Source organism: Erinaceus europaeus, chromosome 1 (assembly GCF_950295315.1).
Source record: "Erinaceus europaeus chromosome 1, mEriEur2.1, whole genome shotgun sequence".
Lineage (NCBI taxonomy): Eukaryota > Metazoa > Chordata > Mammalia > Eulipotyphla > Erinaceidae > Erinaceus > Erinaceus europaeus.
Genome location: NC_080162.1, coordinates 96,732,384 through 96,747,285, shown reverse-complemented (window position 1 = coordinate 96,747,285; position 14,902 = coordinate 96,732,384). Strand labels below are relative to the sequence as shown.

Sequence of the window (14,902 nt, the reverse complement as noted above, 5' to 3'; positions counted from 1 at the left end):
TTAGAGGGGAAACTTCATAAGTGGCAAAGGAGTGCTGCAGGTCTCTCTCTCCTGCTATCTTTCTGCCTCTGTCAATCAATCAATCAATCAATAAATAATAAACATTTTTTTAAAAGAAAAATAGACAAAGTGTAAAAAGTAAAGATATGGGAGTCACGCAGTAGCTCAGTGGATTAAGCGTTAAGTAGTGCGAAGTGCAAGGACTGACATAAGGATCCCCGTTCAAGCCCCCAGCTCCCCACCTTCAGGGGAGTCGCTTCACACACGGTGAAGCAGGTCTGCAGGTGTCTCTCTTTCTCTCCCCCTCTCTGTCTTCCCCTCCTCTCTCCATTTCTCTCTGTCCTATCTAACAAAGAAAACATCAACAACAACAGTAATAACTACAACAACAATGAAAAACAACAAGGGCAATAAAAAGGGAAAATAAATGAATAAAAAAAAAGTAACTATATTACAGCATTAAAATTTCTTCCAGAGTGGTAGAGGCCAGGCTTGAACCTGAGTTGCATGCATGGCAAAGTAGACAGGCTGTGTAGGTGAACTCTCTTGCTCTTTCAATTTATTGCTCATTTTCTTATATACTTATGATACAAGAATTAGAAATTTAAAATAAGGGGATTAGAGATACTTTTTTCCACATAAAGATACATTTTCATATTTTGGCATGTGTGTATGTCTGTATGGATATGTAAACACAAACAACATGGTACAGCTTAAATAGCATAGATTTGAACTACATAGGTCCAGTTACATGCGTATTTTTTCCTACTCAAGGATTTCATATTCACAGATTTAACAAACAGTGGATGTTGATTAGCTGACTGAGTCCTTGGCTGCAGAATCTATGAATAGAGATGTCCAAATGTAAGTTTTAAGTGAACTTGTCGTGGTTGACACCCCAACCTCCATGTTATTCAAGGATCAAGTGTCCTAGATTTTATTTAACTGGAATAATACAGTGCATGTTTTTACTTGCTATTTTGTGAACACAATTTTCCACTGTTATTCATGAACTACATTGTATTCCATTGTTTAGTTGTTGCACACCTTATTTTCAAACTCTTAAAATCATTGGAAGCAATCACCCAAGGCCTTATTTAAACATAGATATGCTGGAAGGACTGTACTGGAGTTTAAATTTGTATTTCCACCATGTTACCTGGTGAAGCTGAAATGACCAAACTTTCTTACTTGATTTCTCCTGAGTTTATGTGTATAAATAGCACGGCATCGAAAACATGCTGTTGAAATCTTGTACACACTTAAATTTCCCGAGAATAAGTTTCTGGAAGTTAGACTGGCTATACAGATGGTACCCTGGGTTGAAAGTTGGTGATGTATATTACCAGACATTTTGTTTCCATTTTTTTTCCATCAGAGTATATATCAGCTTTAGACCTCGTGCTTATTTATTTTTCCCCTGAACAAATGGAACCTATCAATCTCTTTCAGCTAGTATAGTTAGGTTCCCACCCCATAGACTGTATGAACCTGGAGAACATCCTAAATGACTCTGGGACTCAGTGTTCTTTGTCTTTCAAATAGAAACAGAACCCCTTTGCCCACTTCCTAAGTTGCTATGAGGAATCCTAGAGGGATCAATGGGCTGCCCTTTCTTTTTTTCTTTTTTTTTTAAAATTTTTTATTTATAAAAAGGAAAACACTGACAAAAACCATAAGATAAGAGGGGTACAACTCCACACAATTCCCACCACCAGAACTCTGTATCCCATCCCCTCCACTTTCCTACTTTTTATCCCTCTGGGAGTAGGGCTGCCCTTTCCAAGTCATGACTTGCAGGCAGGTGAGAGGACATTAAGAACTTCTCTGAATGGTTAAGAAACCATCTGTAGTGTGGAAACTTTTTGACAGAGTACTTGGGGGGAAAGTTGCCTAACATGTTTGTCTTCATAACTAGAACTGTGGGCTCTGCCTAATAGACTGAAGAGACCCTTCGGTAGTGTGATGATAAATATTTTTGAAATGTCTCCCTGCCTGACGTGGGAATAGACAATAATAATAATAATATAATAATAATAATAATAATAATAATAGACTTAATCTTTTACCAGTTACCATAGTATACCTTCTCCTGGAACCAGGTGGTGACACACCCAGTAACATGCACATATTATGCTCAAGAACATTGTTTCAAGTTCCCAGCCCCCACCTTTAGGGAATGTCTCATCAGAAATGAAGCTGTGCTGTAAGTTTCTCTCTCTCTCTCTCTCTCTCTCTTTCTGTCTCTATCAGAAAAAAAAGAAAGGAATAAAAAGGTCACTGGGAGCAGTGGAGTTGTCATATAGGCACTGAGCCACAGGGATAGCACTGGTTGCCCGCCCCCCACCATGCTGGAAAAAAAAAAAAACTCACAAGCTGTTAATGTGTCTACAACATGAGAAAATAATTAGGGATTGAGGGACTTTTAAGCATTTATTGATTTTTTATTAGTATAATTTAATTATGCAATTTTATAATTTTGATAGTGATTGTATTTAATAACCAGCTTGCTGGAAGTTTCTGAAAAATTTAACAATTGGCTTTCACTAATTAGTATTCAGCATGCCAGTCAGTCTCCACCTAATCCATGAAGTCATTACAAATCCACACCATTTTCCCTTCTGTATGGGGACATAATGAAGTTCACTGGCTACAGTTTTTACGTGGGCACTGAGGGTTGCATACTGTCAGTCTGAATTAATTTGGTCAAAATACTTAGCATTTCTATATTAAAATAGCCTAGCACTAGTTTTTGCAAGGATGAACTCTGAGGGTCCAGCTAGGCCATGCGGCTTTCATGCCAGTGCAGCCAACTTTCCCAATGCATGTGTCTCAATGCAGAAAGCAATCCAGCAATTTGTGGGGAAGCACACTTGCTTTCTGTATCTTCATCAGTGAGCTCTTACAAAATCAGTTTTCAGCTGCTGCCATTTGAGCTTTATAATGATCTCACTTTGACGTTGTGATAATCGAAAGCATTTGCTGTGATGCATCCGACCAATAGTGTGACTCCTCCATATCGTATTAGTATTAGCCTGCAGTTACGCAATAAGCCAACTGGAACTTATATACATAGTGGTTCAAAATAAGCCATTCATCCCTCTCACTTAAGCAGATAGATTATTTGGGGAGGGTATGTATAATAGTGACATTTCATTGTAATGTACCACTGTGAATCTGTGTTATGTAAGTAAAGTTTTATGGATTGCACCTAGTAAAAATCTAAACATATTTACTGAGTTAAATTCAGGTTTTACAGAGTCATTTTAAAGCTTCAAATAAATATTTAACTGATATACAGATGCCTATGGGGGTTTCACTTGTAAATAATCAGTACATGCTCCTCTCTCATCTTTACCAGACTTGTTGCATTTCTGAAAGCCAGGGTAGATCTAAGGTCTGCTGTCTGCTCTTCCCTCAGGAAGTGATTCAGTCGGGTTCTTTCTCCTGGGGAATGGGCGACCATAGTGTCCCTGCTGGTGACTGACTCACATAACAAGTAGTCAGGCCAAGGTGCACTGCTCTGAACACTTGCTGGCTATTTCTTGTGCACTGTGAACATGCTGCAATCTGGCTCTGACCTGCTTCTCCAGAGCTATGTCTACTGGCCATGAGCTCCTCCCAGTTCATCCACCTGAACATGTGGATCTTGGAACAAGAGTTCCTTTGGCCCAGGCTTCCCCACCAGAGAAAGTCAAGTGGCATTGATCTGAGAATTCAGATATAATATATGAACAGACTGAAGAGGGCACAATCCTATATAATCATCTCAGTTGATCCACAAAAAGCCTTAGACAAAAATCCAACATCCTTTCATGATGAAATCACTAAGCAAGGGTTGGAGGAGAATTTTGTGTACATAAAACATGGCACACAAGTATAAAACTCGACAGTTAGCAAATTATTCACTGAAAAAAGTGTGAAAGATTTCCTAAGATAAGGACAAGACAAGGATTCTGGCTTTCACTGCTTTAGTTCGTTATGGTACTGAAGTTCATGCCAGAGTAATTAGGAAACAGGAGAAAAATAAAAGTATTCAAATTGAAAAAGAAGTAAAAATATATTTACAGAAGGCATTATCTTACATAGAAAAAATAAACCTCTGAAGAATTCACATGAAAAACTATTAAACTTAACAGAATTAGGAAAGGTAGATACAAGTGTTTTCTTTCTGTTAGACAGTAATGAAAAATCTGAAAGAAAAAAAAATTGAAAATATACAAGAAATAGCATTATTCAAATAGGCTTTTCTTTATTCAAATTCAAGACATTTAGCAAATAAGTTTACTCTGAATGGATTATCTTGTTAGGCACATAAAACTACAACACACCTGCATCAATAATGTTAGGGACAGCCCCATTCTTTGAAGGGAGGTTGGGCAAAAATACTCTGCCACTCAAGGAAGATGGGTCCTGAAATTAGTGCAGCCTAGAATGTTCTTAGCTATGACCACAGAATGTGAGCTCAGATCTACAGGGATGCAGAGGTTACACAGGCTCCTGCACTGAATATAGGCCCCAGATAAAATCTTTGGGATTTTCAGTTAATGGTATTTATATACTTTTCACATATTTGGGAGATACTTTCTTTCATGATCCAGCTTTCTAGTTCCTTTTCCAACTATGACACCATCTCCCCAGACAATACCTTGGGTTCGCCTGCATACTAGATGTCAGGCTCAGGCAAAAACTAGTAAAGTCATGGGCCCCTTGGAATATACCTAAAATAGAGCTACTAAATTTTTTCAAAATGGAGACCACAAATCTCATCTGCAATATTCTTGTCTTTAGGTTCCTGACTATTTAACAATTTGTTCTTTATATCTTAACTCTTTTTCAGCCATCAAGTTCCAGGTGCAACCATGATGCCAACCTGACTTCCCTGGGCAGATGACCTCACCAATGTGTATTGGAGCCCCATTTTCCCAGACCCCTGACCCAATAGATAAAGAGAGAGACAGACTGGGAGTATGGATCGACCTGACAATGCCCAGATTCAGTGGAGAAGCAATTACAGAAGCCAGACCTTCCACCTTCTGCACCCCATAATGATCCTGGGCCCATACTCCCAGAGGGACAAAGAATAGGAATGCTTTCAAAGAAGGGGATAGGCTATGGAGTTCTGGTGGTGGGAATTTTGTGGAATTTTACCCCTCTTATCCTATGGTCTAGCCAATATTTCCATTTTATAAATAAATTTTAAAAAAACTACAACACACCTTGTCACACACATGTCTACTTTCTGTTTTGCTAAGAAAGAACTATTTCAATTGTGTAAATTTATTTTCCACAGAAGAATGCCACAACTGCTACTATAAGGATAGCTGCAGAACAGTAGCTGTAAGGAAAAAAAACTTTTTTTGATGTTAAGAAAAAAGTTTGGATGTATGCCATTCTCTCAGGGGTTGTGGGGACAAAGGAATACTTCTGCACTGCTGGTGGGAATGTAAATTGGTCCAACCTCTGTGGAGAGCAGTCTGGAGAACTCTCAGAAGGCTAGACATGGACCTTCCATATGACCCAGTAATTCCTCTGCTAGGGATATACCCCAAGGATTCCATAATACCCAACCAAAAAATATGTGTACTCCTATATTCATAGCAGCAAAATTCATCATAGCTAAAACCTGGAAGCAACCCAGGTGCCCAAAAACAGATGAGTGGCTGAGAAAGCTGTGGTATAGATACACAATGGAATACTATGCAGCTATTAAGAACAATGAACCCACCTTCTCTGACCCATCTTGGATGGAACTAGAAGGAATTATGTTAAGTGAGCTAAGTCAGAAAGACAAAGATGAGTATGGGATGATCCCACTCATAAACAGAAGTTGAGAAAGAAGAACAGAAAGGGAAACTCAAAGCAGGATCTGACTGAGTTTGAATTAGGGCACCAAAGTAAAAATCTCTGGGTAGAAGGTGAGGGTGGATGCTCAGCTTCACTGAGGGTGGGGATGGGGGTGATGGGGTGGGACCATCTTTTGGTGGTGGAAATGGTGTTTATGTACACTCCTATTAACTTGTAGCCATATAAGTCACTATTTAATTACTATGAGAGGGGAAAAATTGATTGAATGTCTCAACTTTTTCAATGTACAGACCATAGGTGGAGTCTTTGAAATGTTGACCCTCCTAAAAGCTTAGACCAGGAGAGCAAAAGCAACCAGTAGCATTACTTTATAAAATACAGATATATTGAGGCTAGGTGGTGGCGCACCTGGTTGAGTACACATTACAACGCACAAAGAACCAGGTTTGAACCCCTGGTCCCCACCTGCAGGGGGAAAGGTTTGCAAGTGGTGAAGCAGGGATGCAGGTGTCTCTCTGCCTCTCTTCCTTTCTATCACCCATTTCCCTCTCGATTTCTGGCAGTCTACATCCAATAAATAAAGATTAAAAATTTTAAAAAATACAGATATATATGTACACACACACACATATCTGACATCAAGGACAAATTATGGTGAGGTCGTGTATGATACAGCAAACACTAACAATAGGATTTTCAAAGTTAACCCAATTGTCAAATAATTTTATTACAGCAGTAACTATCAATTGCTCTTTTTAAAAGTATTTTATTTATTTTATTTTTGAGAGAGATGCAGAGAGAGAAAGACAACAGAGAGAAACACCAGAGCACTGCATAGCTTTGGCTTATTGTGGTGTGGGGATGAACCTGGGACTTTGGAGCCTCAGGCATGAGAATCTCTTTGCATAACCATTATGCTATCTGCCCCCCTCCCTATTGCCTTATAAATCCTAAGATAGCAGGAATCTCCTACTTCCTCTGTAAAGCCCAAATTTCCCTCAATCCTGGAACCTCTGGGGTGGGGCTCACTTTTCAGCATGATTCTCTGAATTCATACCAACTGATATTGCATCTGTTGATCCTAACCTATTCAATGCAATGAGTACCACCTAGGCATGCTTCACTTCAGAATGTATCCAGAGATGTTAGGCATAGAATGTCAACCCTTCAGCATCATTACTTGGGTGAGACATTTCCTTTCTCATAGGACTTCTTAATTCCATTTCGGGTGATCCACTTCCTAACAAAGCCTCAAAACCTAGATATAGACCAGGTCCCATGAGAAAGGGCAGATATACACATGTATCCATAATTAGGGTAAATATATATACATTAAAGCAAAAGTACACAATAGTTTGCAATGAATCAATAAATGAAGCAAGCAAGTAGAAAGACCTAAAAAGTCACCTTAAAGTACCTAATGATATAGTTTCTACTTAGACCTAGATACCCTCCTCACCTACTTCCTATTATACTTCCCTCAGTTACTCCAAAGCTAACCTTATCAAAATAAGGACTACAAAAGTTGAATAAGGGCAAGAGACTGGCATACTTTAATGATGACTCTTTAGTCACTATCAGGCCACCCCATCAGCTGGTGCCCTAGTTGGAGAGTCCTGGGATTCCCACACAAACATAATGAGCCTAGACCTCAAATAGATCCCTCTCTCCATTATCACTGGTCATCTCCATCAGGAACAACATAATGGACTCCACTGGGGGCCCCCATAGGACCTTGCCTTCAATGTGGATCAACAATGGTAGAGAATGTTCCATCCTTCAAAGGGGGGTTGGATAAGGGCAAGATTCACACATGGAAAGCTATGCTCCCTATCTAAATCTACACCCTACCCCAACTCTCCCATATGGAAGGGGATCAACATCAATTTCTCTGCATTGCAGGGATTAAGCTAGCTGCAAAGCCATGAATCTGAGTGAACTGTCTCATGTTTGGCCCCCAAGTCTTGGCTTCAGGTTTCTTTCTTGGGAATTTTTTTGTGGGAATTTTATGCAGCCTGAGCCAGCCTTCCCAGAATTCTCCCTCCTCACCCCTACTTTTTGGAGGGTCTTAGATCAGCCACATGGCTCTGAGTGATGTTCTGGGTCAGAGCCAGTGGCTTATATTCCCTGGGACACCCCTACTACCCATTAAGCAACTGTACCTTCTCACAAAAGAGTGCCTTTTTCTGATGGGTTGAATAGGAGGAAGCCAGTCTAAGGACAAGGATCTGCAATAGGTTCTAATTATGAGGATAAAAATAGTACATTCCAGTTCTGCTCTGGTTATCTGTCCAGATACTGGGAGTTGCAAATTTCTTGGATTTGAGTTGATGGTTGCCTTGGAGTAAACATGACACACTTAGAAACTTAAGAAATTGTTGCTGATCTATGAGAGTTCTGGGATCTCACCCTCCAAGTTGGAAGCTTGCTTCCAGAAGTTCCATTCAGAATGAGTTAGCAACCAGTGGCTTTAAGAGCTGTGTCTAGGGTGGCCTGTAGCCAGTTCACTTTGGACATAGAAGGAAGGAAGCCCTATTCCCCGAAGTTCTCAGTGTAGCTCTCTAAGAACGAGCAAGGGGACTTGCCAACTTCTGGAGTCCTGGAGGCCCTGAGTCATGTGAGTGAATCCAGCCTGGATGTCCTGTTTCTCTGCTGAGGTCACCCTTCCCAGGCAGGGGGATGGAAAAAGCGACTTGTATCCAGCAATCACAGTGGACATCAGCAGTCCCCTGGGGTCAATACTGAGCATGAGGAAGGCTGGCTCAGGTCCAGGTTGGAACTCTGGAGCCTGGAATCCAGCCACTGACAGGCCCCAGGACCCTGGCTGAGGGACATCCATCCCATTTCCTCCATCCTGATGACAGCAAAGTCCTAGGCTATTTGTGTGAGCACCCTGAGGTTAAACTCAAAGCCCCAGGACAGCTCCAAACAAACCAGGGAGGAGCAGAAGACTGTTATTAAATCTTCCTATGGAAAACAAAAGCAAAATTCCCTTCTCCTTTAGTTAGGGGAGTCCAAGGAAGAACTCTCAGTATTACATTTCTCTGTGACTGAGTTGCCCTTTGTGGTCCATTGACTCATTACTTTTTAAATAGTTACAAGAAAGCAACAGAAAATGAGTTCAGAAGATAACATATCCCTACTAGAATCTTGAATGTGCAAGCTGTCTTCTGGCATTCTCTCTACACATTTATCACAAAGCTACAGTCATTAATAATTCCCAGGGATTGGTCTGCACTGGGAGCAGAGCCCTACTCCAGCTGCTAACCTAAATTTCACTAGGTTACCATGACTTTCCTTTGGGTGTTGAGTCTAATAATAGGAGTCCTTTGGGAGTGGGCAGCTGTGCTTTCCTCAAGGGAGCCTTCTTTCCAGAATGCAGAGCACTGCCCACTTCAAACACACTGTCTAGTGGCTCAGCCCCAGAAATACCAGGGCCCATGCACTGCCCTGGGTAACATCAGTCTCTGTGGCCAAGTGAACAGACTATTTTTAGACTCTCATGGGCTCCGGGATGAATGATATGATTCTCCTTGTAGCCTAGATTATGGCACAAGCCAAGCTAGGGAGTCAGAAGGGAAGGGAAACAAGAGTTGGCTTCTCTGCTTCCTGCCCTGCCTGTGGCTGCTTTGTTTCCTGTTAGCCTCTTCCCAGCTGAGGAAAAAAAAAAAAAAAAAAAAAGGCAGGGTTGGGTAGAAACTGGAAAAGACTCCAGGCTTTCTTGATGAGGTTTCAGTCTCACATGCAATGTATGAAATGAATTAGACAGGAATCAGGGTTACCAGAAAGTGCTGTGTTGGTCCTTTTGGGGTTTTGCACACTAACCCTCTGGCTGCTGCAGTGGAGCAAAGAGTTTCTTGACAAGACTGGAAAAACAGCTGGAAGTCTGTGCGGGTGAAGACGCAAAGGACAATCCATTCTCCTCCTTCTCCTGGGATGGGGCAGAAGTCTGTATGGATGTCCTTAGCTAAATATCTGCATGGAACAAGAGATTGAGAGGGGACAGAAGGCCTGCTGTGAGCTAGAGTGGCCCCAAATAACACGAAGATAAAGAAGGGTTGTGTGTCTTTGGTGGGGATGTGCTGTAAAAGGTGTTCTGCTTCTATACACCTTGGCAAGCAGCTCATGCAGGATAGTATTAGGGTATCTTGACCAAGCATCCTTGCCTCCCCCACACCTCATGTAAGTACCCCATCTCCTCCCTTTCACCCATGCCTCACTAAACCCTCTGAACCTCAACCGCCTTCTAAAATAAAAGGTTAATTATCTGGATGGAGACATTGTTGAAGTCTAGAGGAAAATTTAGGTAGGTTATGGATGGGGGATGGGGCTGACCCAAGTAACTTTGGAAAATGGTTCTCTCTCTCTCTCTCTCTCACCCCCCCTCTTCCTCTCCCTCTCTCTCTCTCTTTGGCCTCCAAATTTATCACTGGGGTTCAGTGCCAGCACTATGAATCCACTGCTCCTGACCTATTTTTTTTTCTTCCATTTTATTAAATAGGACAGAGGGAAATTGAGAGGGGAGAGGAAGGTGGTGAAAGGAGAGAGATAGACTCCAGACCTGCTCCACCATTCATGAAGCTCCCCCCTGTAGGTGGGGTGAGGGATCCTTATACTTTGTACTAAGTACTTTTTGCTTAACTGAGGGCACCATGGCTTGCCTCCCCCCCCCATCCCCTGAAAATGGTTTTCTCCAATATAGCCTTTGGGAAATCAGTTGTAAATTAGCATTTACTATAGTTGGTAACAAATAGTTTCCCCGTGTGATACAGGCTAAAATTCTGAACCATTCTATCTGAATTTTGGGATTCTCAGAAGGATGGTGGCTGGAGTCATACTTCAGGTTATCCTAGAGAAATGACAGTATTTAACTGGGCCAGGACAACACATTGTCGTACAAATGCTGGCCAATGAGCATAGAGTCTGTTCAAATAGTACAAGAGAAATCAGGCTTATAGTGAGTTGCTATGACTATACAACAAATTACCCCTAAAACCTAATGTGTAAAATGACTTTTATATTATTTAATAATAATAATAAACAACAATGTAATTTACTTTCTGAGGGTAAGGCAAATGACCTATTTCAGAGGGGATGACTTGTCTCTTCTGTAAGATGTCTGGAACCACAACTATGAAGACACAAAGGTGGGGTCATTTGAAGGCTGCTCATACACACCTGGAGGTTGGTCAGGACCTTTGCTAGGGAGATTGGTTGAAACATTTCCATGTGTTCTTTCTGTGTGACATTGACTTGCCAGCAACATGGTGACTGAGTCCAAAGGAAAGAAAAGGAAACAAAGACAGAGAAAAAGAATGAACCAGGAATAAGTCTTAATGTCTTTCTGAACCAGCACAGAAAATCTGTGTATTACTCTGTTGTAATTAAAATTAAAGAAGCTGGTTGTGGCTCAGCTGGGAGTAGGTTAAAACAATCAAAGTTTTATTAGGGTTGTACAATAGTTCGAGCCATATATTTTAAGTATAGCAAAACAAGCAATTACCGGCAGGTAAGAATAAGCTAGGCCCAGTAAGTCCAACGGTAGCACAGCAGGTTAAGCGCACACTGTGCAAAGCACAAGGACCAGCGTAAGGATCCCTGTTCGAGTCCCTAGCTCCCCACCTGTAGGGGAGTCGCTTCACAGGCGCTGAAGCAGGTCTGCAGGTGTCTATCTTTCTCTTCCCCTGTCTTCCCCTCCTCTCTCCATTTCTCTCTGACATATCCAACAATGATGATATCAATATCAATAACAATAATAACTACAACAATAAAACAACAAGAGCAACAAAAGGGAATAAATAAATATTTTAAATGATAAAAAATAAATAAAATAAAAAATGAAAAAAAAAAGAATAAGCTAGGCCCATAAGTTCAAGAGTTAGTTATCAAAAGTTCAGCCCCAGGAGATAACCAGTTATCAGCAAGTGTATAGGTTACTCTTCATGGCTATAGAAGAGAGTACTAAGAGTTTACTGGTGGGGGTCGGCAGTAGCACAGTGGGTTAAGCGCACATGGCACAAAGCACAAGGACAAGTGTAAGGATCCCAGTTCGAGCCCCCAGCTCCCCACCTGCAGGGGAGTCACTTCACAGGCGGTGGAGCAGGTCTGCAGGTGTCTATCTTTCTCTCCCCCTCTCTGTCTTCCCCTCCTCTCTCCATTTCTCTCTGTCTTATCCAACAACGAACAACATCAACAACAATAATAATAACCACAACAAGGGCAACAAAAGGGGGAAAAAAAGGCCTCCAGGAGCAGTGGATTCATGGTGCAGGCACCAAGCCCTAGCAATAACCCTAGAGGCAAAAAAAAAGAGTTTACTGGCTAGCTCAGTTATACATATTCAGTTACTCCAGTTGGGACCAGCATGGTGTGTTCTGAGAAGCCAAGATGGGGTCTGTGTGAACAGGAGAAGAAACTGGGGCCAAATGGGCCAGACTTCCAGCAGCCTCTGCTTAAATCAGTTCAATCCAACAACAATCTCTTGTGGGTCTGTGCAAGTTTGTATTATGCTCCAGCCAGCCCCAGCCAATTAAGTTCTGCAGTCACAACATCACCCCTCTGCATTCTAGTGCTTAGACCAGTTACAAAGTCCACCCTAATTTAGGAAGAAGAACCTAGTCTCTCCCTGGTAAAATGTCATCTTCATATTAAAAGAAGATCAATAGACTCTTGAGTGATAGACTTTTGAGTGATAGACTGGTATACCTGGTATTTTATTAATATATGTATATATTAATATTTATTTTTTCCCTTTTGTTGCTCTTGTTTTATTGTTGTAGTTATTATTGTTGTTGTTATTGATGTCATCGTTGTTGGATAGAGCAGAGAGAAATGGAGAGAGGAGGGGAAGGCAGAGAGGAGGAGAGAAAGATAGACACCTGCAGACTTGTTTCACCTCCTGTGAAGTGACTCCCCTACAGGTGAGGAGTTGGGGGCTCAAAATGGGATCCTTATGCTGGTCCTTCTGCTTTGCGCCACTTGCAATTAACCTGCTGCACTAACGCCTAGCTCCCTTTATTAACATATTTTTACACAGCTCCATCTAATCTTTCTCTCCTTTCCTGAAGTCACTACTAATCCCAGTTGGATGTAATTGTCTCCAGACCTCTTATGTCCATTTATACTTGTAGGTAATTTCAAATTTTGTTGACAACTCTGGCATGTTTAATTTTTATATAAGAAGGACTCTTTTACATCTTGCTTCTATCTTTTGATTCTAGTTTTATCAAAAAGAGAAATAAAAATTGAAACTGATATTTTAATTAACAAAGTTTTAAAGATTAAGAGGAATTCTCAATGTGTAGAAAGACTGGTAGCATTTGTCTAGAAAATCCATCCATAATTAGAAATCTTATCTTCATTTTTTCCAAGCATTTTTAAACACATAAACCTTAAACATATGAAAATATCTTTGTTTTACATGTGAAATAATGTTGATTTTTTATAGTCAACTAAAGTTTGACTATCACTTACTGCTTTAGGTTTTTTTTCACCTAGATTTGTTACTTACTTTATCACTAATATATTTTACTATGTAGTGTGATATTGCTTTTGTCATCCTCTGATTGACTTAGTTTTGTGTTGGTGCCCTCCTTATTTATTCATTAGTTGATTTGTTTAATAAGTCAAATATTTGGGTCTGTTAGGCAAAAAAAAAAAAACAACCCACATTTAATGTATCTTATCTTCTCTACAGGGAATACCATTTCTGTATAAGTGCAAGTATATATCACTTCATCAAGTTCTGTGCTATTTTCCTTCCCATAGTAGTCCCTTTTTTTCTGAGAGGTGTATGTTCCTAGCTACTGCTTGTGTAGGTGGTGTTTAGTGTCACTTTTGGAATGTTAGGATTGTTTTCAGCATATTAACTCCTTAACTGTTTAGCATTTGAAGTCCAAAGGAACAGACTTGGTGAGACTCATCAAGGGTTGGAGAGGAATAGAAAGAAGGGGATGTTTGGCCTTTACAATGTTCTAGAGTAGGATAGAAGCCATGCCAGAGAAAGCTGTAAGCAGGTAGAGAAGCAGGAGGATGCTTTTAGAGTCATAAGGTGAGAACCCACCCATGTTGGGGCAGCAGAGATGCAACATATAGAGAGAAAAGGCAGATACACCACGGCCAGCCTGTCTAAATACTGTCAACAGCTTCAGACAATAATTAGGTCTCATTTATTATATAATTTGACAGATGCTTTTAGAGTGTTCATTAGTGTCTTAAACCTTGTTCTGTCTGGTAGGGATACATTGGGAAGAAATCAAGTTTTCTCTTCTCATAGACCTTATATTTTAGATGGAGAAGATGGGGTTAGGGAGGTAGCATAACTCCAAGGTCTCAGATTCAATCCCCAACATCACTGTAATCCAGAACTGAGAAATGAACTAAGCAATGCTCTGGTTTTTTAATTCAGAATTTGATATTGATTTACATAATAACAGGGTTCCAATTCCACACTGTTCCCACCACCAGAGTTCCATGTCTCCATTCCCTCCATTGGGCACTGCAGTATTTCTTTCAAGGTCACAGACAGAGTTGACTATTATTTCTACAACTATATATCTATAAATCTCTATTTTTGCCCAATTTTTCTATCGTCCTGCTTTCCTTTCTAAGCCACACTTACACCTATTACTATATCCATAAGTCTTTGTCATTTTCCTTTTCTTTCCCTGGAAGAAGTGAATCTGTTCTGGATTTGTATATATGCATGCTTGAACATACATGCACAGTTAAGTAAATATATATGTGAAAATTTGCATGAGTATGTTTGTATGTATGCATAAATATATCTAGTATTTAAGTGTATTTTCTGTGCGAGTGTATGTATGTCAGTGATTATGTGTGTGTGTGTGTAAGCATATGAATTTATCTGTGTATAGGTAGTTATTTGGTATGTTTAGATGTTTATGTCTTTATGCATATATAAATATTGAATATGTACCTGTGTGGTGTGTGTGTATCCCTAATAATACAAAAAGTGGTTAAAAAATAATCCCCAAGTGGAAATAGCATCTCAATGGTCAGTCTCTCCTGACATCCTAACTATATCTGTCCTTGGTTTGGGTCTCAGAACACATGATTGTCATTGATGAGATCA

General features: G+C 40.4%; 1 protein-coding gene and 1 non-coding gene across 4 annotated transcripts in view; one reads left to right on the top strand and one right to left on the bottom strand.

Moving 5' to 3' along the window:
* TMEM273 (transmembrane protein 273) overlaps positions 1-5,207 on the top strand; it is a 60,148-nt gene extending 54,941 nt beyond the window's left edge. For 2 of the 3 annotated variants that reach the window (XM_060191434.1, XM_060191412.1), the window contains one exon: positions 4,841-5,207. In XM_060191434.1, coding sequence (XP_060047417.1) covers positions 4,841-4,866 — 26 coding nt within the window. In that variant the 3' untranslated portion in view covers positions 4,867-5,207. Of the gene's footprint in view, positions 1-790; positions 849-4,840 lie in introns of those variants that run through there. The other variant, XM_060191425.1, reaches the window with a different exon arrangement.
* A 7-nt stretch (positions 5,208-5,214) lies between these two features.
* On the bottom strand, positions 5,215-5,348 carry LOC132542905 (small nucleolar RNA SNORA41). The gene has a single exon (XR_009553872.1). It is a non-coding gene; the product is annotated as a small nucleolar RNA SNORA41 (small nucleolar RNA).
* Positions 5,349-14,902: the final 9,554 nt, after the last annotated feature.